Genomic DNA, 26250 nt, shown 5'->3' with positions numbered 1-26250 from the left:
AGCGTGAGGTGCTTTGTGCCGTGCCATGTTCCGCAGTACTAACCGGGCGTCAATCGCAGTGACCCGGGATTACTGCCCGAAACATTCATTCTGCGGCAGAAAACGTTTCTCAATTGACTCACAAATCCTTCATGTCATGGTTTTTTCGATCGACGTATTATTCGCCACAGGATGTCGGAACCAGAAAGCTCGGTCTTCAACGGTGAATTCTTGATGGACGACAGTAGCGATGCTATTTATTTGTCAGTTCTTGGAGAAAAGACTCTCGAGAGCTTATAAATGAAGAATCAATAATGATTCCTCGCTTCGTGTTCCTCCAAAGAAATTAATAAAATAGGACTCGATAACTATGAAAAGCCTGAAAATAGACCGGAAACTCGGTCTTTGCTAAATAGCGTATTGCTTCCGCTCTCATTCATCCAAAATCATCCCCGAGGAGCGATTACTACCAGGTAAAGAACATGTTCTCGAGATCTACTGTTACCGGTTTTATTGATTTTGAAAAGATAACCTTTTAGTTTCCAAAATTTAGAGAGTGCGTTCTATTTCAAGCAGGCAACTAAAGCTAAACCTTATCGCTAAGCACCCTCTTATTTCGTTTATTCTCAAGCCTCTCAAGTAAATTTGTTGCTCGGGACTATTTAAAGCAGCATATCCAAATATAGTCGGTATTCCACGATTTTTGCTACTATTTTGAGCGTCTTTCTAAATGAGATTTCCTGCTGATTTTCTATTTTCACAAAGCAAAAAATCATAATTGCTTGACATTATCCGGCCAACTCGATTGACGGCTAACCTTTTGCAGCTTTTGGCGGCACACCTTGTTGAAGGCAGAAAACCGCAAGAAAAGAAAGGGCTTCGTGTACTTGTGGCGGCTTTAGACCTTTTTCGAGAAATTTGATCGAAAAGCCAAATCTGTGCCCACCAGAAATAGGCTCAAGTGATGAGGGGGAATTTGGGGAAACCTGTGTAGAAACCCTGTCTCAGGCAAACGCCGAAACAAATTTTGATAATATAATATAACAGGTTTTAAAAAGCCGCTCTTCAAATTTTTTTCTTGACCCTTAATCAAGTTTCTTTTGCAAAATTTCGAGCTAGAAAAAGGCCTTCAATCAGAGTTGCAAATTTGCTGAGCTGAGCTGGCTGAGTGAGCTGAGCTCAGTGATTTTGGAAAATGATCTGATCTGCTCAGCTCAGACAATTTTCACTCAGCTCAGCTCAGCTCAGCTCAATTATTTTCGAGCATGATCTGTTTTGCTCAGCTCAGACAATAATCACTTAGCTCAGCTCAGCTCAGCTCAATGATTTGAATACTATTTTACTACCAAAAAACAGTCAAAAACAGCTCAGCTCAGCTCAGCTCTAATTATGGCCAGCTCAGCTCAGCTCAGCTTAGTAACCTCCGAAATAGGCCAGCTCAGCTCAGCTCAGAGAATTTTTTACTCAGGTCAGCTCAGCTCAGAAAAATTAATCAAGATTTGCAACTCTGCCTTCAATTCTTTCTTGAGAAACAGAACTTTCTTCGTATAGTCTTTGCTTGACAAATTCTTGCGACCAGAAACAAGGCAAGATGAAAAAACCGTAAGCTGATTGTTGCTCGCCGAAAGAGTCACTGTGGGAATTGGACCTCACAGTTCATGAAATTGAAAAACCGCGCAATCAGCTTCGTGAATTCTTCCGCACTTGTTTCTGTCATCGGCAATTGACACGGGCAGATTTTATTTCACCAGAAAAGCAGAAAATATAAATGAAAGATGAACTCGCTAAAACGAAAAATAAACAGTCTAAGAACAAAATTCCCAAAGAAAAACAGCCTTATTTACAGAAAGCTGCGATAATTTTTCCGAACGTCGGGAATACCTCTGCAATTAAAAAAGAGGTTCCTCGTCGGATGGTTATCAGTGGATCGGAGGAATTATTAAGAAGACCGGGCCCTCTCGGCTCGCGAATTTATCTCTACTAAGGGTGTAGCTCGCCAGGTTGATCAAACACACTCTTTTTTTTTAAACACGCGTTACGAGCCCGAGATAGAGCTATTTCAAGCTGGATAAACAGTTATTTGAAAATAAATTAATCGAAAAAGGGAAAAGTCTCCCGAAAAAATAGAGCTAGAATTCGCTGCTTTTGATTCTAGTTACGAAGACCCACGTCAATATTCAAAAAGCTCGATCCAATTTCCTGATTTGATTTTCCAGTTATTCTAGCGCTCTAGAACTCGATCTGTGTACTGTATGAAATTCTTCAGCTCCACCTTTGTTCACTTGTTTCGTTTGTTTTTAAGGGCGTCAAAATGGATATACAATGTTATTTCAATGTTAACAACCTTAACCTTACTTCTTAGTTTATTATCTTTCTTTTTGAGAGACTGAAAATTGCGGTAAATTGCATCGAAAATTGGCAATCGTGAAAAGACTCATCTCAAAAACGACATTCTGCGTGTTACCGTGAGTGTTAATTTGTGTGAGAGATTATGGTCGCATTTACACGAAAATTGCTGATAATTTGAGAATTCGATTTCATTGCAGGTTTAGAAATGATCGTTTGCTTTTTCCCAGCAGCCAGTTTTTTGCTTTGATTTTTGCTCTACTTTAAGTACTAATAGTGGCTTGGGTAAAAAAATATTATATCATGTCGAAAAATTTCAATTTGTCTCATCAAAATTTTTCATTCAAAAAGCTAAAAAAATAAAAATTACGCATTTTAACGGCTTTTTTTTAACGGACAGCTCTTGTGGAGGTCTTAGAAGTCGAAAGGCTCAGAGACTGGCAGGATTTGAAATTTTGACACGAATTGAATTTCGCATCTGCTTCATTTCTGAAAAACGCCGGCTTCGACGCAGGTTTTTATGTTTCAAATTGGATAATGGAGATGGTGACGGACCGTTCATTAACCGTTTAGTCGCGGGCCAACGGGAACGAATGCGCGAAAGCGGCTGACATTCGATTTTTATGCTTGAGTCAGAACAGAGCAAATCTACATAATTCCAATTCCAAGTGCGAGTTAATGATCTAGAACTCGTCAATCAAATGGTTTTTGACTCGGAAATAAACGCGATTATTTAATTTAATAACCTTTACTTGTTTTGAGCAATTATGTTCGGTTGAATTAATGACTTGAATTTGCAGATTCGTCTGACGTGGTTATAAAAGAAAGAAAAGTATGACAAACCACGTGTTTTCCGCGGTCTTTCGGAGGACGCTTCAGCCGTCAATTTTGAAGGAAATAGTTGTTGGTTTTCTAAGTTTAGAAGTAGACTGCCATACTTTGAAAAAATCAGCATTTTCTCGGATAAAAAAATGAATAGAATCGAGAAGCCGCTTGCGGCTTTGAGTCTATCAAAATAAAAGCCGCTTGAAGCTGTGTTTTATAGTCTTTAAATTATAGACGATTTTCGAAGGCAAAAGCAGCTACTCAATTTTCGGCAATTTAATTTAGAAAAAATCGTTCAAATATAGATCTATCAATTTGATAGTATCAAAAATCTGTGCTCCATAAAACTTGAGTTCCGAGCAGTCGGAAGTTAAAAACTACTGTTTAATCAGTTGAGTGATAAATTTTGAATGATCGAGAAAATTTGAAAAGATTGATAGAAATAAATTGATTTAGAAAAAAAACTTAATTTTCAATTTTGAAGATTTTCTTCGGAAGAGCTCTCATGATTTTTTTTCTTTTCCAACTGCTGAAAGAACTATCAGCTGATTCCTCTTCAATTCTCGGGAGAAAATCTGCATCCTCTTCAGCCTGGATATTCTATTTTCGAGTACCAAAACGTGCGAATCGCCTTTCGTGAACTTTCAAAAATTTTGTTTCAATAATCGAAAGATTTTTTCCGCCGCCGAAAGAAATATTGATAAGGGCGGGTTTTGGGGGGATGTTTTGACAGAAAATGTCACTTATGCTTGGATTTTATGGCGGGAACAAAGAACCGTTAGATCTTTCTCTGTTTATTTTCAGAGTGGGACAAAAGGGATGAACTGGGCCGACAGTTCCGGAGCATTTCTTTTGGATAAAAGTAATTAAACTTAACAAATTTTTAAAGAACACGAGTTCGTCAGAAGTCGAAGTTTGAAGAGGCAAGGAGATCAGGAAACGAGCAATTATATAGCTTCAATTATGTACTTAAGGACCCCCCCCCCCATCAAGATGAAAAAAAGCATTTATTTGTTGATTTAATTAATGAATCAATTAATTGAGCTTGTGATTGTCTAAGTTTCATAAAACTTAATGTTATAAATGCCTTAGTCTGTCTTTATTTCGCATCTTTTGCCTCTAGAATATCTTTTTTACTTGGGTAGTTGAAGCGATTATCATATTATAAGGGGCTTATTGTGCGTAAAACAGGTCGTTTTAATGCCAAAAATACAGATGTTCAGCTTTGTTCATACGATGAGAGACATAACTCTTTATTAATTAATACAAGTAAAAATAAACAATAAAATTTTCTTTCTTTTTTATCAAAAAGAAGCACACTAGAGAGGGCGCTCGCGCTCAGCCTGAGCTTTCACGAGTGCCAAAACTCTGCTCGCGGGTGATAGCGCGGGACTCGCTGCGCGCAAGTGACTCCCCCTGGCGGCCGAATATTAGCGAAAAAATAGAAAACGCACATAGGAGCGATAATAAGAAAAAAAACCTTGCTAGCTTTGCTTTTTTGCTAAGTGACTATTGATTAAGACTGTCACAAACAACAAAAATAAAATATTTTATACATTTTTTCAAGAGATTTTATTACGAAGATAAGAGATTTAAAATTGCCAGAAGATTTGAATTGAAGAAAGAATTTTTAAGAAAATTATTGGTAAAAATTTTATTTTATAATTCGATGCTGAACTTCCAAATATTTAAAATAAAATAAAAATAGTAATAAAATTAAAATTTTCTTACTTTATTTTACGACGTATTTGAAAAGCCGTATTTGATAAGATTTTTTCTTTTCAATCATTTTTATTAATTATTCTATTGATTAATTTTTATTTTATTAATATAATTTTTGTGTCATCATTTCTTATATTTTGTACTCTACAAGGGATTTGTCTTTTTTCTCGGAGATAATCTTCTTATCAGAAAACAAGGTTTTCAATAAACCAACTGTTTATGCAAAATTCATATTATCTTGAATTCTCATAACAAACGTGGGCCTTTTAGTTGATAATAATCGTATTCTTATTTCGGTTAAAACTTTAATGTTTAAAAACTGCTTATTTCTTCGTTCTGGTCGTAGATTCAACTTCTCCGGAAAGGAATGTCATCTGCTTGATCTCCTTCTTTCTATGTTCCTTCCTGTAGTGTTCTCCTTTGTATTTCTAGCGAAGGCTCAGTGGGAACTTAAAAAACTCTGGCGACAAGGGATTTTGGTTTCGCAAAAACGCGACTTCCAACGTTGGAAACGAAATTGCGTTTTGAGGGATTGACACTTGAGCCTCGACTTCTGCCCGTCGGATTTTGTCATGTGATCCGACGAAAACCGGTGGGAAAACATTTTACACGCACGTTGACACTTTTTCACGGAAAGGGCTCTTTTGGAAGGATACCCTTAAATCTTTCAATATGAAATTTAGCCGAGAGAAGCCCTTAATTGATATTCTGATTGCAAACGAAATCTTAAGGACATCCCCTCGGAAAAAATAAAGCAAAATTGAAGCGTTTTGATTGAAGTTTTTAAGGGTATACTCTCGATTATATAAGAGTTTTTTGAGTGAGCGTTCAAGTTAAAAAAAACCGAAAAACTTACGCAAAAAATCGATTCAAATGACTCAAAATCTTCATTCTTTTCTAAACCCAAAAAGATGTAAATTCAACCCACACTTCAAACACCTGTCCCCTTAACGTGTGTGTAAATCTGCCACCTCGCAACTTTCCACCCTTACGCGTGTTAAAATTCAATATACGTAACAAATTTGTTTCTTCAAAATCTTTAACGTTGATTCGGGTTTATTCAAGAGGCGCGAATTCTAGTTTTAGGCTTTTTTTCAATAATAAGAAAGATGAAATAAAGCGGTTACTGGACAGGAGTGATAGGATTTGGGATTTTTATTTTAGAAAGTCCTTCCGGAACGGTTCAAGTTTTGTAATAATTTGCTTTTGCTCAAGGATCAACTGAAAGTCGGCATAAGAGGATTACTTTACCGATTGTTGATCTGCTTGCTTCAAAACATCTAAAAAGTAGTTTTCACGTCAAATGCTAGAATTTGTCTCGCAGACAGAACTGAAACAGTTTATTTTTAGAACATTTACTTCCTCTTTCTATGAAAAACTATGAAAATTGACTTGGCCAATGAAAATGATACAACTTTAAATTTATAAAAGACCACGAAATATTTGAATCTGACAATTTTGTTGCCACCAAAACTCGTTTAAAAAACATTTTCAGGTAAAAATATGTTTTTGTGTGGTAAGAAATTGTTTTTGCAGTTAAATTCACAAGTTTTAACGAAAATTTTCAAGAAAAAAGGGGAAAAAGAACGGCTTATCGACAAAAAACTTGATTTCCTATCCGATGAATTAACTCGCGATGGGATATGATAAGGATTTACTTACGCTTGCAGTATATTCTTTATCAGAAAAACGATCGAGCCTAACAGACAGATCCTCTAAAGCTCTCCCGTCAGTTTTTCCGCGAGACTTGCGCAAGGTCGAAGCGATGCGATTAACTATATCGCCTCACTGCTCAAGGGTTAGATTCTGGATTACACAAGAGGGCCTCCCCGTTAGAACAAAAAAATGCTGGGCGTAGCGTTTTTATGCAAAATGGAAGCTCTAAAGACAGCACTACGATTTGGCATTTTTTCGAAAATAGAAACTAAGGACTTTGACCCGCGTTTTAATTTGAATACACATTCCATTCATAAGGCCTTTTTCCGGAAAATTCTAGAGGTAAAAGTAGGCTTTTTTGAGCTCTTAAAAATAAAAAGTTTTTCTGTGTAAAAACAGTTCCTGTTAGATCCCTTTTTAATCCCTATAATCCCCCTGAATATATATTTTCTACCCGCCCTCTTTGTTCTCCCGCCGTCTTCTTAAATCTTTCTAAAAATCGGCCCGATTAATATTTGGACCAGTTTATACCCAAACAGACCCTCTCTGACCCGTCCTGAAGACTTCAAACTTGTCAAATATAAATATTTTTAACGCTGCGTGTCTCGACCAAAATCTATATTTTCAGTCATCTTCGGAATCTTTCAAAAACCTTAAAGACATGTCTCGTAGCCTTATCAATTCCGTGCAGCTCAGATGTGTTTGTTCCACAACCATCGGAAGAAAATTAATCCATCGCAATTTTTAATCCTCCGCAGTGGCGTTTCAAATTTTCTCTAAAAAGAGAAGGCCGATAATTTTGTGACACGTTTTCTGAAATTTTGTTTATTTCAATTTTTTATCGACGTGGCTGGCGATAATTTCCAAAATTAAATTCTATCTCTCATTTATCAAATTGAATTTATTGAGACAAAAACAATCATAAAAAGTTCCTTTTTGAGAAGAAAAAAATCTTGTTTTATGAATCATTTTATTGAATCAGTTTCAAGAAAGTTAGTTTCTTTGCATGTTAGAGTTTATTTTGCAAGCCTTTTACATCTTGTTCTCGTTGCACTTTCTTCTTGTTGCAAGGAATAAAGATATTGTTTTGGGTAAATGATAAATTATTGAAATGTATTCCTGTCCACTCTCTTTTACACGTCGCCAAAACTTCTAACCTTACATCTTTCAAATTGAGAACAAGTGTTTTTTCATCATCATAGAAGTACTCTCCCGAACTAGAATTAAGAAGCGTTCTTTTGTCTTTCTTCGAAAATTGCCAGTTTCAGCTTTTTTTGTTCAAGAAAATGTCAACTCAAAGCTTCAAAATAAAAACTTGAAATCAGAAAAATTTCAGCTCAAGATAAAAAATAAAATTTTCGAAAATTCAATTAAAATTTCAAAAAACAAAAAGAATTAGAGAAGCTCAAATAAGAGGGTCCGTGCTCGCTTATTTATTTTTTTGAGCTTCTCTGATTTTTTTTTTGTTTCTTGGATTTTTAATTGAATTATTGAAATTTTTATTTTTAAATATAGAGCTGAAATTTTTCTGATTTCAAATCTTCCGCGAAAAACGGTATAATGCACAACATGTCAAAAACTTTTAACCTGATTCTGCGGCCTTGTTTTCGAGCTGTACATTTACATTCATCGGTTTGTAGTTTGAGCTCATCTGCGTTGTTGCGAATTGTTGAAGATTATAGATGGGGCTCATATTTCTGTGGTATTGTTTTTAGGACACGAATGGTGGCAATTAACAGCTCACGAAAGACATACTTTTCGTTTGAAGTTATTTGCTTTAGCTTTTAAAAATGCTCCGCTGAAAAAACTTTTGACTCAAAAATGAAAAAAAGACGAAAGCTTAATTACCCGCAAAAAATATTTGGAAGTTCATCTGATCGCAAATAATCCCTCCAAATTGGACGCAAAAAATATTTGATAATATTTATTCCCCCCGCCGCGAGTTCAATTAAAACAACGCTTTTTTAGATTCCAATCCTGAGCTGCCAAGAAGACGTAGATATTTATAAACAAATATCGAAGCTTTGATAAACTCAAAAGCTGAGTTTAACCGGAAGGTACTGTCAAAATGAGAAATTTTCATTGAATTATTGAGGATGATTTTTTGCCGAATCGAGACCTCAGCTGGTCGAAAATAATTATTTTAATTGCTCTTCAGAATCATAAATTTAACGCCTTTGCTTTCCGAAAAATAATTATTTGAAACTTTCAATAATTTATTTTCAATAAGAAAAATTATAATAATTATTTTGGACCAGCTGAGCTCTCAATTTGACTCAAAAACTCTTCCTTTATTTTAAGATCCAGAAATTTTGGACTTTTATTTTGGTATTTGCTTTGAGATTGATTCTAAAAGCCAGTTCTTAGCATTTTAAGAATTTTCTAGCGGGGTAACATTTGGATGGCAACAAACAAGTCATCTAACCCGGCCTGACATAAACGGGGGAAGGAACAGTGGCATGTTAATTTTGTAAAAACAAGCTTTTTCGAGAAAGTACGAGTCATTGGAGACTTTCTGGCGCAGCATAAGCACCCGTTTAGTTTCAATTTTTTTCTCTTTTTCTGCTATTTTTAGTTCTATCTTCAATAATTACTGTTTATTTTTAAGGGTCAATTAGTGAACTCCCTTGTTTTTGAAAGAAACTTTATCCCCATATCAGAATCTTGTCGGTTTTTTCAGAAAATTGAGTAAAAAAATCTCTTTTAGGGTTTTTAAGTGAAGAAAAAACGCTGATTAAAAGAATTGTTGTCTCAGCAGAATTGCGAAAATAGAATTTGTGGTTCCAGTAAGCGTTCCAAATCTAGTATTTTTCGAATTTTCCGCTCATTTCCGGCACTGGTAGTTTTCACTCCCCCTCTTCCAAAAATACCAATTTCCTTGAGCCTTTTTAGAGGACCAAAAAACGTTTTTCAGCTTTGATGGTTTTCATTTTATTTACAGAAAAAATATGAAATTGATATGAATTACAGTCAGACAGGAGCAGGTTTGGTTTGAGCCACATGATTAGCGATTTGTTCGGTACTCATTTTTCGACTTCCAGGTGGCTTTTTCTCGACATAGGAAGCTTCAAAGCGGTCTTGAGCCTTTTTTGTGCAATTTGGCGTGAAGGAGTTAAACTTGAAAATGGACAGCTTAAGGGTATCGAGCTAAGAATGACGAAATATCGGTCTAAGAGACTCATCAAAGCCGTCTAAGCGGCTGTCTCGGTCAAGGCCACTTTCTGAAATTATCTTGGAGCTGTCTAGATCCTCGAAAATTTTCCGGAACCTGTCGAACAATCGACGCTTATTCGACCGCATCCTGATTTCGAGCGGCGCCAAAAACGCCACGAGCCGCTGAATATTGAAAATTCCTTGCAAAGCTTCGCGCCCGATTTCGAGTACTTTTCATAAGGGTGAAATCCTGGCTACGTGTGGTGGGCTAAAGGCTGACAATTGACGAAGAGAATTCGGAATTCTGGGGACTTGACTTTACAAAGAAAAAAGGCCGCGCGGTAGACACGTGTTTTGCGGCACTCACGTGAGCTCTAGAAGTTAACAAACTTGAACGTCAATTTTTGGGTTGGCAAAAATGATTCGAGTCGACAAAAATCGCGACTAAATTCGATTTCTTTCGACAATTTTTTCAAGCTAGAATCTGATTTGTCTACCAGCCGAATGCGGAGATCTGATTGGTTTAAAATTTGACACAAATTTTGGTCGAAATTATCGCAATTTTTCTTGTCAATTCGAGCCACCTCCTAAATTTCCGACTCGAAGAGACTAGCAGTTTTTGCCTATTCTTGCTTGCTTCCCCGCCTCTTTAAAATTTCAAATGATCAGATGTAGCTTTATAGAAAAGTAGAAAACGATGAAAAATAAATCAAGCCGGTCTAAAACACATGAAAAATAGAATATGCCGAATGGACTTTCGAACAAGTTACGAGATGAGTTCTATCTCTGAAAAATGCAGGCACCGCAAACATCAGGGTCACCCATTCCTTGAATAAGTCATAAAATGCGACCAAAACGAGCAAGCCAAGAACCAAGCCCATCGAATAAAGAATCACACTTTTTGAATGATTCAAATAAGATAAAGAACTTTTGGACTTTCTCTCGCTTTTGGAGTTTTTGGCTCATTTCCTGATGACCATGTGAGCATCTTCTTCGATGTTGTCTTCTGGTTGCTTTTTTTCGTGGTTTTTAAACGAGCTCTTTTATCGCTACATGGGCTCTGGTATCTGAGAAAACCTTCCTTGGACCAGTCTCGATTGTAAACAGTGTTCATTTTATCCTCCTCTTATTGTCTTTGAACAGTCCGCTGAGCAGCCCAGGATTTCATCTCGTTCTGATCGCTCTATCCTCTCCTGAAGAAAATGGTTTTTGCACAGTTTTGAGAGTATTAAAAATGATGAATTATCGTGTTATTATTGTGACTTGTTGACTGATGGTGCAGAAAATGAATTATTAACGCGCTAATTGGTAAATAATTGAGGCGCATTTTTTCTGTCCGAAGAACTCGGAAAGTGTTCTCTAAACTCGCTCAGCGCAACTCGAGTTACTGACACTTCTTCGTTCGGAAACTTCATCAACCTCAAATTATCAGCCAAGATCACGATAACGAATTCTGCGCGACCACGAAATTGCACTTTGACGCGACTTAGCCCTCCCTCTTTTGAGCGAATCCGTACTGCCGGGTCACGGCTTTAGAAAAATCCGCCTGGTTTTGCTAAATAAACTTATTATAGGGTTAGGCTAAAGACCGTTTTGGAAGGTTCTGAAAAAGAGGAGAAGGATTAAGTGTTTTCTTTGCTCATTTTAGAGCTGAGGGCATCGACCGCGAAAAGGATTAAGTTGAAGGGAAAATGATTGATAATTAAAGACCTGAAGAAAAATTTCTTCAATTTTTAAGGCCTTCCATAGTTATTGTATTCTAAGCTGACATCGTGATAAGAACTGCTGTCTGTGCTGGTCCTCTTAGATGAGAATTTTAATCGACACTTAGATTGTCTTCCTCTTTTTCGAGTGCCCCGCTCGCTCTAGAATTCAATAACCAGGAAGGTTTAAGAAATGCATCTCTCCTTGACTCAACTCTTTAACTCTCCTTCCTACTTGCCCTTGAAATTTAAAGATCTTTGGGAGAACTAACAGTTGAACTTACTTTGTACACTTACTCTTGCCCTCTTCCTCTCTCTCTAAACCTTTTCCCTCTCTTTTTCTGCTGGAGTATGAATGTGTGTAATTTACTTTTATGTCAGTTCGGTATTGACAAGCTGCCATGTTTACTACTAGCTACGTTAATAACCAACACACTGTAAGGAGGGTATTATCATTGTACACTGCGTACAGTAGATACAGTCAGGGAGTATCTAGCTAAGGGGTTTCGCAGAAATGCATCAATCTTATGCTTGAATAAATTAGATTTATATTGAAAAAAGGTTGCTTATGAAAGAAATGCATTAAATTGAAATGACGATTTTTCATAATTGCTGAATTCCTTTGAGATTCAGGAAGATTTATTGAATGCAAAAATGCAAGAATTTTAACTGTTATTCTGAGTTTATTCTTTCATCATAATCAATTAGGCAAAAATTCGACTCATTCAAGCTTTTCGGCCCTCACCAAAAACTTAACCCTAACGGTTAAGGGCCTAACCCTTTCCCGAAAACTAGAATTTGTCCTTTCTTACCTTCTTCTTTTTTATCTTGTCTTTTCTTCTTTCGTACTTGTCTCTCTCTCTATTTTGTAAATAGGAACTATCGTTATCTTATGAGTCGTATGTGAAAGGTTAAAACTCTGCGTGTCTGTTTCTCGATTAAGAATTCAAAAGCAAGAGTTGTCGGTCGCTCTGTCCGACGCTCTCGCCACGACTCCCGAAACAAGAACGAGCACGCAGAGGACTAATCTCTCCTTTTCTTGCAAGATATCTATTCTTTTTCGTCTAATTAATTTATGGGATCTATTTCTATAGAAATTCTTGCAATCTAGGTCACTTGATGAACTCATTTAGAAACGCTCTAATTTTCTCGCTTCGTCTGGTTGACAGAATTTTTAGATAACAATAATGACGTGTCTACCAGACACTGTCTGATAGACAAAAAAAAACAGGAAAGCATAAATATTATAGAATTTCTTTCATTTTAAAAAAAAGATTTTTGTAATTGAATTTCCACTCAGAAAATTCTAACACCATAAGTCGTTTCTTCTGTTACTACAGTATTCCAGAAGAAACGAACCCCAATCTGTTTCATAACTGGAAAAACCTAATCCCATTTCCCCCGCGTCCCTTTCCCACAGACCCGAGGTTTGGCAGAACTACTGTCCTAAAACTTTCTTCTTTTCTTTGTTTAACTTTTCGGTTTTTCATTTCAGACAAAACTGTAGATATGAACTTTGTAATCAATTTGCATATTTAGTTGATATTCCATTTCAAAGAGCTGCGGATGTATGTTGTGTTTTAATTAGTTTCCTCTCTTCCTCTCTCTGCATAAATGCGGTTTTGCGTCAAAAAAGTGTACAGTAATCAATCAAAAAAAGAACCTGCCAAAATAATGATTTGAGAAGCTGCCAAAACCATTCTTTCATTAATTTTTCATGGCTTGCCCCAATTCGAGTTAGGAAAAAGTTCAAGACTCCAGTCTCAAGTCTCAACAATTGCATAAGTCAAACCCAGTTTTTTTCTTGCAATTTTGTAAGCAAAAACCACAACAACTTTTTTCTAACGATGGGTCCTTACCATCGACCCACGTGGCGAGCAGCTCAATTACGGCTTCACCTGGCGGTTACGAGGTGATAAAAATCCAATTCTGCTTCTTTGGTGTTCTCTTATTAGACACCTGCGAAATTGGATTTTTTATGCTGACTTTTTTGTAATTTTTAAAATGGAAAATGACCCCTCAAAATTGGAAACTGAACCGAGTTAAACTCGAGTAATTACAAACGCGGAAGAGTCAGAGTAAAAGAGTAGAAGCGGCGTTAGATGAATTAGACACCGAATGTTCTCACCTTCAGCCTCCCAAGAGCCCGAATCCTGCGTAATGACCTCTCAGAGTAATTCGTCGTTTGGCCCTCCAGAAGACTTTCTAATTGCGGCCGGCCGCGCTGCTTATTACTTGCTTGCTAATAGCGATTCGCTATCATTAGCACGTAGGTCTTGATCTGACTAGTGCTGAGGAAGGACGATAAGAAACCAAAAATTTTCGAAGGTTATTTTTTTTTTGTTTTAAACAATCGTTTCAACTTTTGGATCAGATTCAGCTCGAGTCAAGGAATGGCGAATTTTCGCGAAGGAAGTGACTTTCTCATTCGTATTCTCCTTGTTTTGAACCCCGTTATTGATGGTTCCTTGGATCAAATCCGGCTGAAACAGCGTTATCTCTTTCTTTTTTACAGTAATTGTTACCTGTTCTGTATGATCGATGTTACATGTGCTTCCAATCATGTTCGCAAGTGACGGAAAGAGGGCACTGTACTTAAGAAAACGTGAGGAGGAGGAGAATTATCATGTTGTAAAATCTAATATTTAGATGGTCACACAAATTCATAATGCTCGCTTTAAATTTACTGTCAATAATTGATCCTTTGTTTCATCCTTATTCTGGGAAAAACAATGGGCAATTAAGATGCTGATGCAAATTAATTAGAAATTAGCCTTTTCCATCAACGACTTTGTTTCCCAATCATTTCTTCTACTCAATAGAGTGTTCCTATCAAAACGCAAAATATTGGTACTGGAAACAAACAGAGAAATAGGAGCAGAAAACTCGTCTTTTCACGGGAAATATTTTGCCCCACTTAATTTTTTTCGTGTTCATGCTAACACTTGGGACTGTTTGTTAAACTGCAAGAAAACTTGGAAAATCGAATTATGGATAAGTCGGATTTCGACGTTGATTTCTAACTTGACAAACTTCATTAATAGCTAATTTTATTCAAAGAAGTCAACGTTTTCTTCCAAATTAACTTATCGTAGTGACAGCCTTATTTTTCTACTTACTGGAATCAGTGAATCTTCAATGCCGTTCTTTCCCTTTTTCGACAGCCGCGGAAATTTCAAAATTTTGTACTTCAAAATCGCATAAAAATCTACTTTTTCAGGGGTCTTTTTTTGCTATTTTAGTATTTTTGAATTAAAATTAAGGATTTGAGACCCTTAAATTTATAGTCGGTGAAGAGCAAGATTCCCAAGAGGACAATGACGATGGGAAATATTATCGCGAGCTTTTTGCATTCGTCTTTTTCGGCATCCAAGAGCTAGAAATTTTAAATTGATTATGTAACTTTAATCTTAAGCAAATCTGGTATATTTTGGAAGTGGGCAGTTTTGGGTAGCTTATGAAATCGGTAACCAAAATAGAAAACTTTGAAATGAAATGTCAGGGCGCTAGTTAGATCTGGAACTTATACAAGAGGGATATTTTGGTTTCAGAATGTGAATATTTTGAAAAGTTCCACTCAGGATAAGCGCGCGCAAAGAAGGCGAATTTCTGATTGCGATCTGGATCGACGCTTGAGGACTTCGGGGGAACATGTTTGGCGAGTTTTGAGGGCCGCTGCGCCAGTGGGTTAAAAAGTTTAAAAAGCTCAGTATTTTCTCGGTAGATCGGCACAGCCAAATCTTGGGTAAAGAAAGTGATTTGATGGATCTGGATTTTGATTGGCCGGTAGGCCAAATACAGCAATCTTATTGGTTGTCGAAAAAACGCTATTCCTCCTCTTGGTTCGTGCCAAAAATTTATCTTTTTGAGTCGAAATTTAGAAAGATAGAATTTTTAGCATCCTTCGGATGTTGCGGTTATCAACAATTTACTACGTCTTATCCTCTCTTTTTTTTTCTTTGCTTGAACAAAAAATCATTTTGAAAATGTTCTTGTTTGAAATTCTTGCGCATCCGCCTTTCCGCCTCCTTCGAGCTCATTTTTCAAGCCCGAAAACGAGTCGATTAAAGTTTAGATTTCAGGTTCCGCAGCTCGCTCGTTCAATTTTTGTTTTGTCAAGCGCTGAGGGGTTAATTTCATTTAACCAGGAGAGCAGGGCTTTCACGCGGATGGTTCGGAGCCAAAATTGGCACTTTTGGTAATCCGTGAGCACGTGGTTGTTACGGGTTAACAAGCGAAAATAGCACAATCAACAGTAGGTAGTACTGTAAGACAAAGAAGAAAGCGAGGTTTTCTTGGTCCTGAAAACTTAATATTTTTGGCATTTTCGTCCAAAACGGATAAGCTGAAGAATTACTGGCGCGGGCCGAATTTCGGAAATTTTCTGTGAGCCTCGCGCTAATGGGATCCAATCTGAGCTTTGGATCAGAACCGCGCCGCGGTCCGGTATAAGCCGGCGCGTCTTATGCGCGGAAGTGCGCGGCCAGGATTTGACTATTGGTATTCCGCTTTCTTTTTAGTTTTATGTTAATTTAATCCTGAAAAGACCATTTTTTCAGTGGCACGGATTTGAATGAACACTGGAAAAGCCCCTGTCCTAGGGTCCGACACGATCGGAGGACTCGATTTTTCAAAGGGCAAAATAAACTACACCCCCAAAGAAAATCATAGGATAACCTAGGTTATCGAATACGGCGAAAAATATGCCGGCACTTGAAGCCCGGCAAATCTTCTAAATCGCCGATTTCTCTCGGTTTTTTGGGTTTCTAGGTCGCTCACAATTCCGGGCCTAGTCATTTTAGAAAGACTATAAAAAAATAATAAATTTTGCTTTTTAAACTTCTTCTAACTCACTGGACTTTTTTTGTGAATTGATTTTAAAGTCCGACTCTTTATTTTGATTTTCCTGGGAAAGCAGCGCGGCGCTCTGATTGGCTGACACGGAGGACACTCTCCAAGCTTGCACTTCAAGGAAAAACTGGAGAACGCTCATTTAGACTTGGGCGAGGGTCTTGTATTCTTAGGGAAATAATTTTTAGAATTCGCTTTCTTCAATTTTTGTTGAGGAATCACAAATAAGGGCCTTGATTTCCGGTAACCGGTGAAAATAATTCGTTGGAACGAATAATTCGTTTTCCAAACGAATAATTCGTTACATACCGAATAATTCCTTGTTTCCAACGAGTAATTCGTTTTTTAAAACGAATAATTCGTTTGTTTTTGTTCTCAAGCCTGACCTTAACCCTAACCCATAAACCTAACCCTAACTCTAACCTAGCATAACCACTACCTAACTTCTAACTACCTACCTTCGGGCCGTCTCAGCCCCGTTCCTTGATTTTTAACTTTAAGGGGCTTGACAAAGGCATTTAACTCTGAGGTGATCAATCTCAGTTTTGTCCCCAACCCCACCCACACCCATTTACATGAAAATTAAAATTATCCCTATTTCTAGGTTCGTTATGGTTATTATCTTACAATTAAATTTTTTTTAATAACGAAAATTATTCAATAGCTTATATTTTTCCTCAAAAAAGTGTGACTTTGCATTTTATGGTCTTCTTTTTGGAGGAAAATTCGATGAAAAAAAATTTGATTTTAGGTGATTCGACCTCACCACCTCTTGCTTGTCAAGCGAGAGCGCTAACATTTGAGCCACCAAGGGAATCATTCGGGCAGTATTTAAAATCGCTCGGCGGAGCTGACCAATCAGAGCGCACTTGGCTCTCCGTTTAAATTTTCATTAAAGCCCTGAAAAGGGCTGAATGGGGGGTTTTTGGGAGAATCAGTGAACGGAATTGAATTCCTTAGGATCGAATTAGTGGAATCGTGAAGTTTCATTGAAATTAAATTTTTGGTCCTAATCATGCCGGACCCTACCCTGTCCTTAGAAATTTTCAAATCTTTTGTTCTCAAATCCACCAAAAATACGGTCAAAATGTCCTAGAGGGTTAAAAAACCAGCAGATTTTTTCTTACCTCATTTGTCATTTCAACCTCTCTATCCTTGTCTCGCTATTTTTGACAATCTCTTATGAGACAAATCAGATTTGAAAAGTCAACCTCAACCACGCAAATTGAAAACCATCATCAATATCGTCGATATTTTGTCTTTCACTTCGTAATGGACTCGAATCGCCATAAGTTCGCGCCCCGGCATCATAGAATCAATATGATTTCATATTAATATTGAGCGGTCATTTTAAATGCTCTTCATGCTGTTAGAAAAATATTGCAGTAAAATGATTCATAATGGGTTTTTTTGTGTCTGGATCAACAAAAATAAACCCTTTCAAATATTTATCAACTGACTCTCTATTTCAGAAAACGACGCAGTTAAATCCAAGACTGAAGATTTAGCAGAAATTCAAAATTGATAAGGTAAATATTTTTGGGCTCTAAATAGTCAGAAAAAATAATAATAATAATATTAATTTATTAAATAAATTCATAAAGCAAATTATTCATAATTTTGAATATAAATATAAAATATTGATATTAATATTAATTATAATATTATATAATAAAAATTTTAAATATTGTTATTAATATTAATAATAATATTAAAAATATTTTCTTCTCTAAAAATATTGTTTAAAATTACTTTCAAAAAGCCATTTGTCTTGTTTTCTTTTTGAGTGCACCAATAGTAATCAACTTGTTTCCAACAGATGCTAAAATGTCTTACAAGTCTCTTTAAAAAAAGAATAAGTGCCGTTTTATAAAATGCACGAACAATGGCGTGGATTCTGTCATGTTTGAACCGCGCTATTTACGGGTGGTCAATTATTTGGCGGAATTATGCGAGAAATGCGCTAACGGTTGTCTGAAAACAGAGTCGTTAATAACTGTTTGGAGGGAAGACTGTTATTTCTTCAAAATAAGAAGTCAATTAAAATATCAAGAATCGTTTTTTTTTTGTCTCGAAAAAAGCTTGTTTTTGCTTTGAAATGGACAATTTAACGAAGGGCAATTTGTAAAAGGGAGTTTTCTAACATTTTATCTTGAAGCCGGATTGACATAATCGGTGTTATACATGCAGAGCCCTTTTATGACGTGGTAGCCGGATTAGAGTTAAGCACGGCAGGCTTGCAAAAGGCCGCGGATGACTTTAAAATCTACGTTTTTTGAAGCTAAAGCGGCTTTAAAAATGTTCAGTTCTAATTGAAAAGTCATGAAGAACAGATTCATCGCTTTAGTGAAAAAATCGTTAAGGGTATCTCTCCGAAAAAGCGTTTTTGATGACGTTGCAGTTTATATTCAAGCTCATTAGAAGTCAATACAAGCAAAAAACAGCTTCCAATCAAAATTCATCGAGCTAATCAAAAAACAAGAGTTTGAACCTGTCTGCCAGACAAAACAAACAATGACAGCAGCGGGAAAGGAAAACAACCGTTGCACGTTGCGGGAGAGCGTTGTTTCATTCCATCCTTTTTGTATTTTTGCGGCAGGAATTTCGGAAATTCCAGCGCAAGGTTGATTGGATTTTCAAAACAGTACCGTATCGTGTTTTTATCGGATTTTCAAGCTGATCCCTTTTTTCTTCTGTATTGCTAAAATCTTTCTTTCACTTTCACTTTGCGGAAGTATTAATCTAAATTCCCCCTCCCGTTTTAAGCCTGGTCATTTTAGCGATAAGACCCGTGAGCACCTGCCGAGAGTCGGTACCCGAAAAGTCGCTGCCCCGTGACCGCTAATTGGGGGGCCAAAGGTGGTTAGATTGAGAACCGCGGCTTGACAGATGAACCGGTCTACGCTCTCTTTTTATTTAATCTCTTTAAGAGGAAAAGGGTTGACCATTTAAGAATGACTTTAATGGACGCGATTGAGAGAGCCATTATCATTTTATGGTCAATCATTTGATAAGAAAGAGGGTTCTTCTTCTTATCGGTATATTTGCAAAACTAAGGAGCATCTGGAGAATTTCTAGAGGCGCGAAAAGGGAGCTTATCAGTAAGAAACTTTGCATAATCCGACTTGAAAGGCACCTGATAAGCTCCTACCGAGCTCTAGAGGGGGGAGAAAACCGAGGCATATTTCAGGTGGTATGCGGTCACCTGGGTTTTTAAACCCAGAGTCGCAAAATGCTCAGTTTGGGATTACCAATCCCAGATCGTCCAATTCTTCAGTCTGGGATTTTCAAAACCCAGACTCACCACTTTTGTGACCCTGGGTTTGCCGAACCCAGGTCACCGCATTTTATCAGTTAGTTGAACCTGGGTTTTTTGCTCGTACCAAAACAATTTCCACGTCGTCTAGAAATAAAAAAAAGATAAAATTTCTACCAATCCTGCTAAACACCTACTTTTAAGACAAAAACATTTATTTTTAAGTACTTTCTATAACTTGAGGTTAGTGTTAGGGGGCACTGTGCAAAATGACGGAACAGTCTTACCCGAGGGGGATAGGCTAGGGTTAGTTAGGGTTACCGAAGGTAACCCTAAGTAACCATAGACTAGACCCCGGCATCTTAGGGCCTAAGGGGCGAAGCCCCGTGGCTAGGGGCACTTAGATTTAGTAATTTTCTGCTGCCGAATCTGTCTTTTTTCTTATCCTCTGAAGCTTGTGAACCCTAGAAACTTGTTTGGTCAAGCAAAAAAAAACCCGGGCTCAACTTATTGATAAAACGCGGTAACCTGGGTTTGACAATCCCAGGCTCGCAGAAGTGGCGAGCCTGGGTTTTGAAAAACCCAGACTCAAGAATTTTGCCTCCTGGGACTAGTAATCCCAAACTGGGCATTTTGCGACTCTGGGTTTAAAAACCCAGGTGACCGCCTACAACCATATTTCAGTACAAGACATTTTTAAGGGTCGAGATTTAGTCCTTCGGTTGACAAAGAAGAGAGCTTTAGAACAGTTCTGAAGAAAATCTGATTTATGAAGAAACCGCAAATCTTCCAATTTCTGGCTCTTCTTCGTTGATTTATCTTGTGACGCAAAAATCGAGCGCTAAACTCGTCCAAATACGCTTACTTTTAGCGAGCAAATAACCGCCCATCTTCCACCTGGAAAACGCTCTCTAGCTTTAGGAATAATATTTTGCGCTGAGCGGCAAGGTCAACCCTCGTCCACGTTCGTTCTACGTAATAACTCGAGCCGAGTAGACTCTAGGGTTAAGCCTAAAGCCAAGAATCACAATCTCGACAAGGCACTTGAGGGAGGCAAAGAAGAGAAAGAGAGGGCCGGAAAGAGGACGTGTTTGATGATAAATGAGGATGAAGTAATAAACGATTAAGATGATTAAAGAATCTTGCGGCTTCGAATTACAAGTTTTACATTCCGAACAAGGAAATCATCTCCCCTTATCACTGATAAGAAGAAAATTCGATAAGTTTCGAAGAATAACGCGCCGGAAATTGAAATTTTGACATTGAAAAATTTCAATAATTTTCGCGGCCACCGGAAGTGAAAGTTTTTGGCCGCATTTTACTGGCATTTGAAAATTAGGATTTTGGGGTTTTCCCACTTTTAGAGATTCAGAATCTCTTTTTTCATTTATCAAATAAAAAGTGGTCTTTTTCGCGAGTTATTTTTGAAAAACGATCGGAAAATTGATACTGACGGGGATTGATGAATTTGATAAGTTGTCCCCACGTCAAATTAGAAATAGAGGACTCCTAAAATGGCACGTTTGACGTCCGCTTAGTCCGCTCTGTGGGAAAGGGAAAAGTTGAAATTTTTAAATCGACTTACTGACGCTTATTTCTCGCATTTCCGGACTTCATGGGAAAGAAAGCAGTGACGCGAAAATTGGGCAAAATGATAGATGAATGATTTTTCTGGGAAAATCGACAGAAGAAAATGCCGAAAAAAGGGTTGAAAAAAAGAGGAAAATCAACCCTTTACCTAACCCTAACCCTAATCCTTACCTAAATGTACTCAAATAAAGCGACGAATGTGAAACTTTCTTTTCTATTTCTCATCCATGATTTCAGAAAATGTTGAGTCAAAAACACTGTTCATATAAGCGCGAGCATTTAGTATCGTTTATTCAGTATGACATGACTTACTTTGTCGAAATGTCAAAATAGAATGTCAAAAATTACGCTCCTTGACATCTGAGAAAATAAGTGGAACAGGATAACGTCAGCTGAAAAAAAACTTGAAGGCTTTAAAATTTTAAGAATTCCGTAATAAATTCTTCTTATTTTTCAGTTTTCTTAAAAACATTCTAAAACTAGCTGGGTTTTAAAAATTATAAATATTTTGCGATTTGGTTTAACAAAATTGCGGTTGCAGCGCATTTCTTGTTTGAAGCTCTTTGTATACAAAAAATTTAAATTGCGAAAATCTTTTGTTAAAGCAATTATTTTTACGTGGCTCGAAAAGTGGAGGATTTTTTAGGAGAATCCGATTGAGGTGGAATTCGAAACTTGATCGGGCGAGAGATTTTCACGATCTAGCCGATCTAGCCGTAATTCGGATTAGAAGTTCTACTAAAAATTCAAGAGCCACCGCAAAGTCCAGGTATTGGGCTTTGATTTATCGAATATGCATGTTTTTATTCAAGATAAAAAGCTTTTACTGACATTTTCAGAGCCCATATTAACTTGGTAAACCTAACCCTAACCCTAACCCTGACCCTAAAAGAAGGAGCCCCTTAGAGTAAGCCTAACCTCCCTTGGGGACCCCAATTTTGAAAGGCAGACGAAAAAACGAGACAATATCTTAATAGAACCTCTAGGGCTCGCCACAACTTTTCAATCCGTCGATCATTCGTGGCTCATTAATGATCATTCATGTCAAAACTATTTGAGCCCTGGTGAGCTCGTTTGTCATTTCAACAACCGGTCGACGCATAAATTTCGTTTCGTTTTAGAGAGAGAAGCCGCAATTTGCTCATTCAATTGTAATGTATCTCTCTTTTCGATAAAACCCGTCGCAAATTAAAGTGCTTCTAACATTCAATTGAGGCTCCCTTTTTGAAAACCACAAACACGTTTTGAAGGTAAAAATTGCAGCGCATTTTTTAGATTCCAAAATAAAACGACGCATAATTTAAAAAATTTTGTTTAGCGAGGAAAACCCATAATACAGCTGCATCTGACTCTCATGAACGATCATGTTTTTCAGGATCAAATTACGGTTTTTTACCTTTTCCCAGTGATACAAAATCGAGTGCGTTTTTCGCCCTTCATTGTTTGGCAATTTTCCTTGTTCGCTTCCCATACGCAATTCTGATATTTTCTCTACCTCTCTGTTTTCTTCCAAAAATGTTGTCACCGATGAAGATGCTAAACCAAGACGGAATGTGTCGCGGTCCTGACATTACCGACACATTCCACATACCACTCTACAGGAATCTCTGGTTGTAGAAAGGGTCACTCCCGGTGTCATTTTTTGGCACTTTATCTGATTCCCTGTGGTCGCGATTTTTGAACCATTTCATGCAAATTCTGTTTTTTTCCGCGTGATTTAGAGTCGCAGTTATTTTAACCTATCAACTTCTACAAGCAAATAATTTTCAAATATAACATCATATTCATCATTTCCTTCAGAACTCTTCGAAAATAAAACAGACGACCATGGAAGAACCAGATACCGGCCAGAACCAGAAGCCCGCGCAGCAGCGGGTTAAAACCGGCTCCGCTCGACTCAAGGAAATTCGCGATCAGCTCCAAAACTCAAACTCGAGAGCCGGGAAAATGAAACCGACGCCATCAACCTCAACGACTTCTGAAGGCACAACAAGCATTCCGGAAGTCGAAATCCTCAACAATCAGAATCCGCAGTTTGAAGAAGAACTGGTACTTGAGAATTCGCAAAATTGGACAAGGATCAATACCGATCCGCCGCAATTTTCGACGGTTAGGAATCTAAAACTGGCTCTTGGAGCGATAGGAAAGGTTATCAATGATGCCCCTCTTTGTTGAATTCTAGCAACGTGGTTTTGCATCTTTATCAATTCTTTCAACGATTATTGGTACTGTACTGAATAATACCCATGTCAAGTCTTTGTAAGGCCCTTAAGGCTCTCGATGATACATTTCCGGAATCGTTGATAACCCGCAAAAAGGTGGAATCGCCATCTTGCTCGGCTGTATTTGCTCATTACTGTACATTTCTCGGCAAAAACGGCGCCAACGCGCTAGGCTCCAAAAACGGCCCATTTCTTCTCCAGGCCATTTTCCTCCAGGCCCCTTTCCTCATAACCCTAATCTTCCCCATCCTAACACATTAACTCAATCTTATCCTCCTCATTATTTCTCGCAGCCTCAGTTTAACCCACAAGCGCACGGAGGTCAGGCTCCTGGCGCTTGGCAAAATGACGCGTATGGGAATATGATGCAACAAGCACAATTTGATATGGCGCAGCAATACCCAGAAGCTTATTTAGAGCACTACAGGCAACAAGGTACGTTTTTAACCCGTCGAAGATCATTTGGCTCATTTTTTTTTTTCTAGCGCAGGGTTCTAAATCAACTTAAAATCACCTAAAAGTGATGATTTTGAATATTCGTTAAAAAATTTTTTTCTCGAAGAAAATTTTAGAAAAATGAAAAATTCGAAGACGCTAGAATTTCTCGCTCTCTCTTTCAAAAATGCAATATTCTCAACTTTGCTCATGTTTGAAAGAATTTGGCAAAAATGACGCCGACGCCCAGTTCGGGGTTAATGAAATCGCGCCTTCGAGAACCATTCCCGTCCGTGGAACCCCTTCTCCAGCAACTTTTTTCAGTAATTTATGGCTGAGAGTGAATTTCACGGAGAATTTGGCTGAAATTTTTGGCTCAAAGGTCGCTGAGTTGGACCTCTTTTGAATCAATTTTGAAATTAAAAAGACCTTTTTCCTTCCATTTTCGGAAAAAATAACACGTCTACTAAAACCCCATCCTCCTCCTCTTCTTATCTCATTTTTTTTCGTATTCAGGACTTTACGATCCCTACTACGCTGGCGAATATTATCAGCAGTTTTATCAGCAACAGCACCAACAACAAGCTTATCCCGAGAGCCAAGGTAATAATTTCTATTATCGCTAGCTTATTTTGACATTTGATCTGACATGTTTTATAAATAAAATTATTCTTTCTTCGGAGGTATAATTTTCAAAGAAAACTTCTCAAATTATGAACTTAAGAACCCTTTCTTTAATTTAATGCTTTCTTTAGCTGACATGTCCGAAATCGCCTTCGACCCAGTTTTGAATTACGTCGAAACAATTGGCGAAGGATTGAAAACTCCAAAGCGACGGCCGAAGCAGCGAAAAGACGGCTCCTCGACGCCGCATCCGATAATCACCCGCCGAGCGAGCTTCAAATCCGTTCGCTCGGAAGTGTCCGCTTGGACGGAAGACGAGGGGGATCTCGGACGAGACAGTCCCTGCAAGATCGAAAGGAGAGGATCTGAAGAGCTGGAAGGAGAAAGGACGCCGAAGGGAGACTCGGCTTATGGATCCAGGGGGTCGATTCAAAGCCCAAACTCGATTCATGAGCTGACTGGACCGAGCGACGATGAAAAGGTAAAAAATCTCCAACTTTTAATTTCGATTTCAAAGTTAATAATTTTCAAAAAATCGTCTTTTTTATGAGAAATTTTCTTATCTTAAAATCTGAAGCTGTCAGCTTCATTTATTATTATTCGATTCTTCTCCAGAAAGTCCTCCTCGCCAGTTGTGAATTAAATAATCAAGTTACAAAATAATCTGCAGAAAGTAAGATCAAAATTTCATGTTCTCTTCAGGTGCCTGATGCTCACGTGGTCCGTTTCTCGACGAAAATTACCTCCGCCGAAGCTAACGACTTGAAAATGACGCCAGAGCATAAAGAAATGGCAGTCGAGTAAGTATTCTTTTTTTGTAAATAGGACGAAGAAGTTAAAATAACTCGGGAAAAATGAAGATTCATTTTTGCGAGACGTGAATATACCAATCCATGCTGTATACTTGTTGACCTCAATCTGTTAATAAAATCCTACTTGAAAATGATTTACGGACACAATTGGTTTTGGGGTCGTGCGAATATTTGAATTTAACAAAATATAAACGCTTTTATAACCCGGGTCATTCTAAGAAATCATCACAAAAAATGAAATGTTGAAGAAAGAGAAAGTTTCGATTATTTTTCTCCTTTTAGTTTTTGCCTTGATTTCTTTTGTCAGCTTTACTGAGCTGTCGGAATTTTCTTATTCCGAAAAAGAACAAATCGAAGAACAGGAAAACACTGGGACCAATCGTCAAAATATCTATTTATCGGCATCCTTTCGCTCTGGCTCCTCATTTTTGGGTTCAATTTTTGACCAAAATCCTGATTTTCTCTATGCAGGGCTCTCATTGTCATTTTTAAAGATTCCTTCTTGCCTTGATTGAGCCTGAATAAGTACTTTGAACCATTAACTGGAAGTGTTACCAACTATACTGACATTCTCAAAGAAGCATACGACTGTAAAATACCGAAAAATCGCAAAAACGACCATAAAATCTCCAAACACCATCTGAAACCAACAATCGGACACTGGTCTGGATCAGAAACTCTTTGCAGTCCACCATTTTGTTCCAAAGGAAAAATGTGGTGTTCTGAGGAATGTCCCGATCCATTCAAATCAGCAGAAGGGAAAGACAAACTTCAACAATTCTGCAGAGATCGTAAGGGAGTAGCTATCAAAGACTTTCGCCTAGAGGGACCTGAAGAACTCTATGAGTTGCTCGATCCAAAATATAACCTCAAAATCATCAGATTAGTTCGCGATCCTCGAAGCATGCTCGTCTCTCGAAGAAAAATGGGGCCTCTGTATAAAGATCAAGCGACAAAAGAAGGAATCTACAAAGATTGCGCCAAGAACCTTGATTTCTTCCTTGATTCCAAGACTCGGGAAAACACACTTTTCGTTCGATACGAAGATATTGCTAGAACTCCAATTGAGTCAGCGA

At 37.6% G+C, this 26250-nt stretch overlaps 1 protein-coding gene and 2 long non-coding RNA genes across 3 annotated transcripts; 2 read left to right on the top strand and 1 right to left on the bottom strand.

Moving 5' to 3' along the window:
* Positions 1–4591: 4591 nt before the first annotated feature.
* On the top strand, positions 4592–23458 carry LOC145702317 (uncharacterized). The gene is made up of 4 exons (XR_014134306.1): positions 4592–4795; positions 8497–8585; positions 17708–17764; positions 22882–23458. It is a non-coding gene; the product is annotated as an uncharacterized LOC145702317 (long non-coding RNA).
* Positions 13742–14599, bottom strand: LOC145705699 (uncharacterized). Its single transcript, XR_014134627.1, has 3 exons — positions 14504–14599; positions 13910–13978; positions 13742–13867 (listed from the first exon to the last, which is right to left on the bottom strand). It is a non-coding gene; the product is annotated as an uncharacterized LOC145705699 (long non-coding RNA).
* A 71-nt stretch (positions 23459–23529) lies between the features above and the next one.
* Positions 23530–25293, top strand: LOC145702316 (uncharacterized). The gene is made up of 4 exons (XM_081779534.1): positions 23530–23738; positions 24255–24341; positions 24494–24843; positions 25065–25293. The coding sequence occupies exons 1-4, from the start codon at positions 23666–23668 to the stop codon at positions 25164–25166; spliced, it is 612 nt and encodes a 203-aa protein (XP_081635660.1). The 5' UTR covers positions 23530–23665; the 3' UTR covers positions 25167–25293.
* The last annotated feature ends 957 nt before the right edge of the window (positions 25294–26250 follow it).

This window comes from Oikopleura dioica, chromosome PAR (assembly GCF_907165135.1).
Source record: "Oikopleura dioica chromosome PAR, OKI2018_I68_1.0, whole genome shotgun sequence".
Classification (NCBI taxonomy): Eukaryota; Metazoa; Chordata; class Appendicularia; order Copelata; family Oikopleuridae; genus Oikopleura; species Oikopleura dioica.
This window is presented reverse-complemented; position numbering and strand designations above follow the sequence as displayed.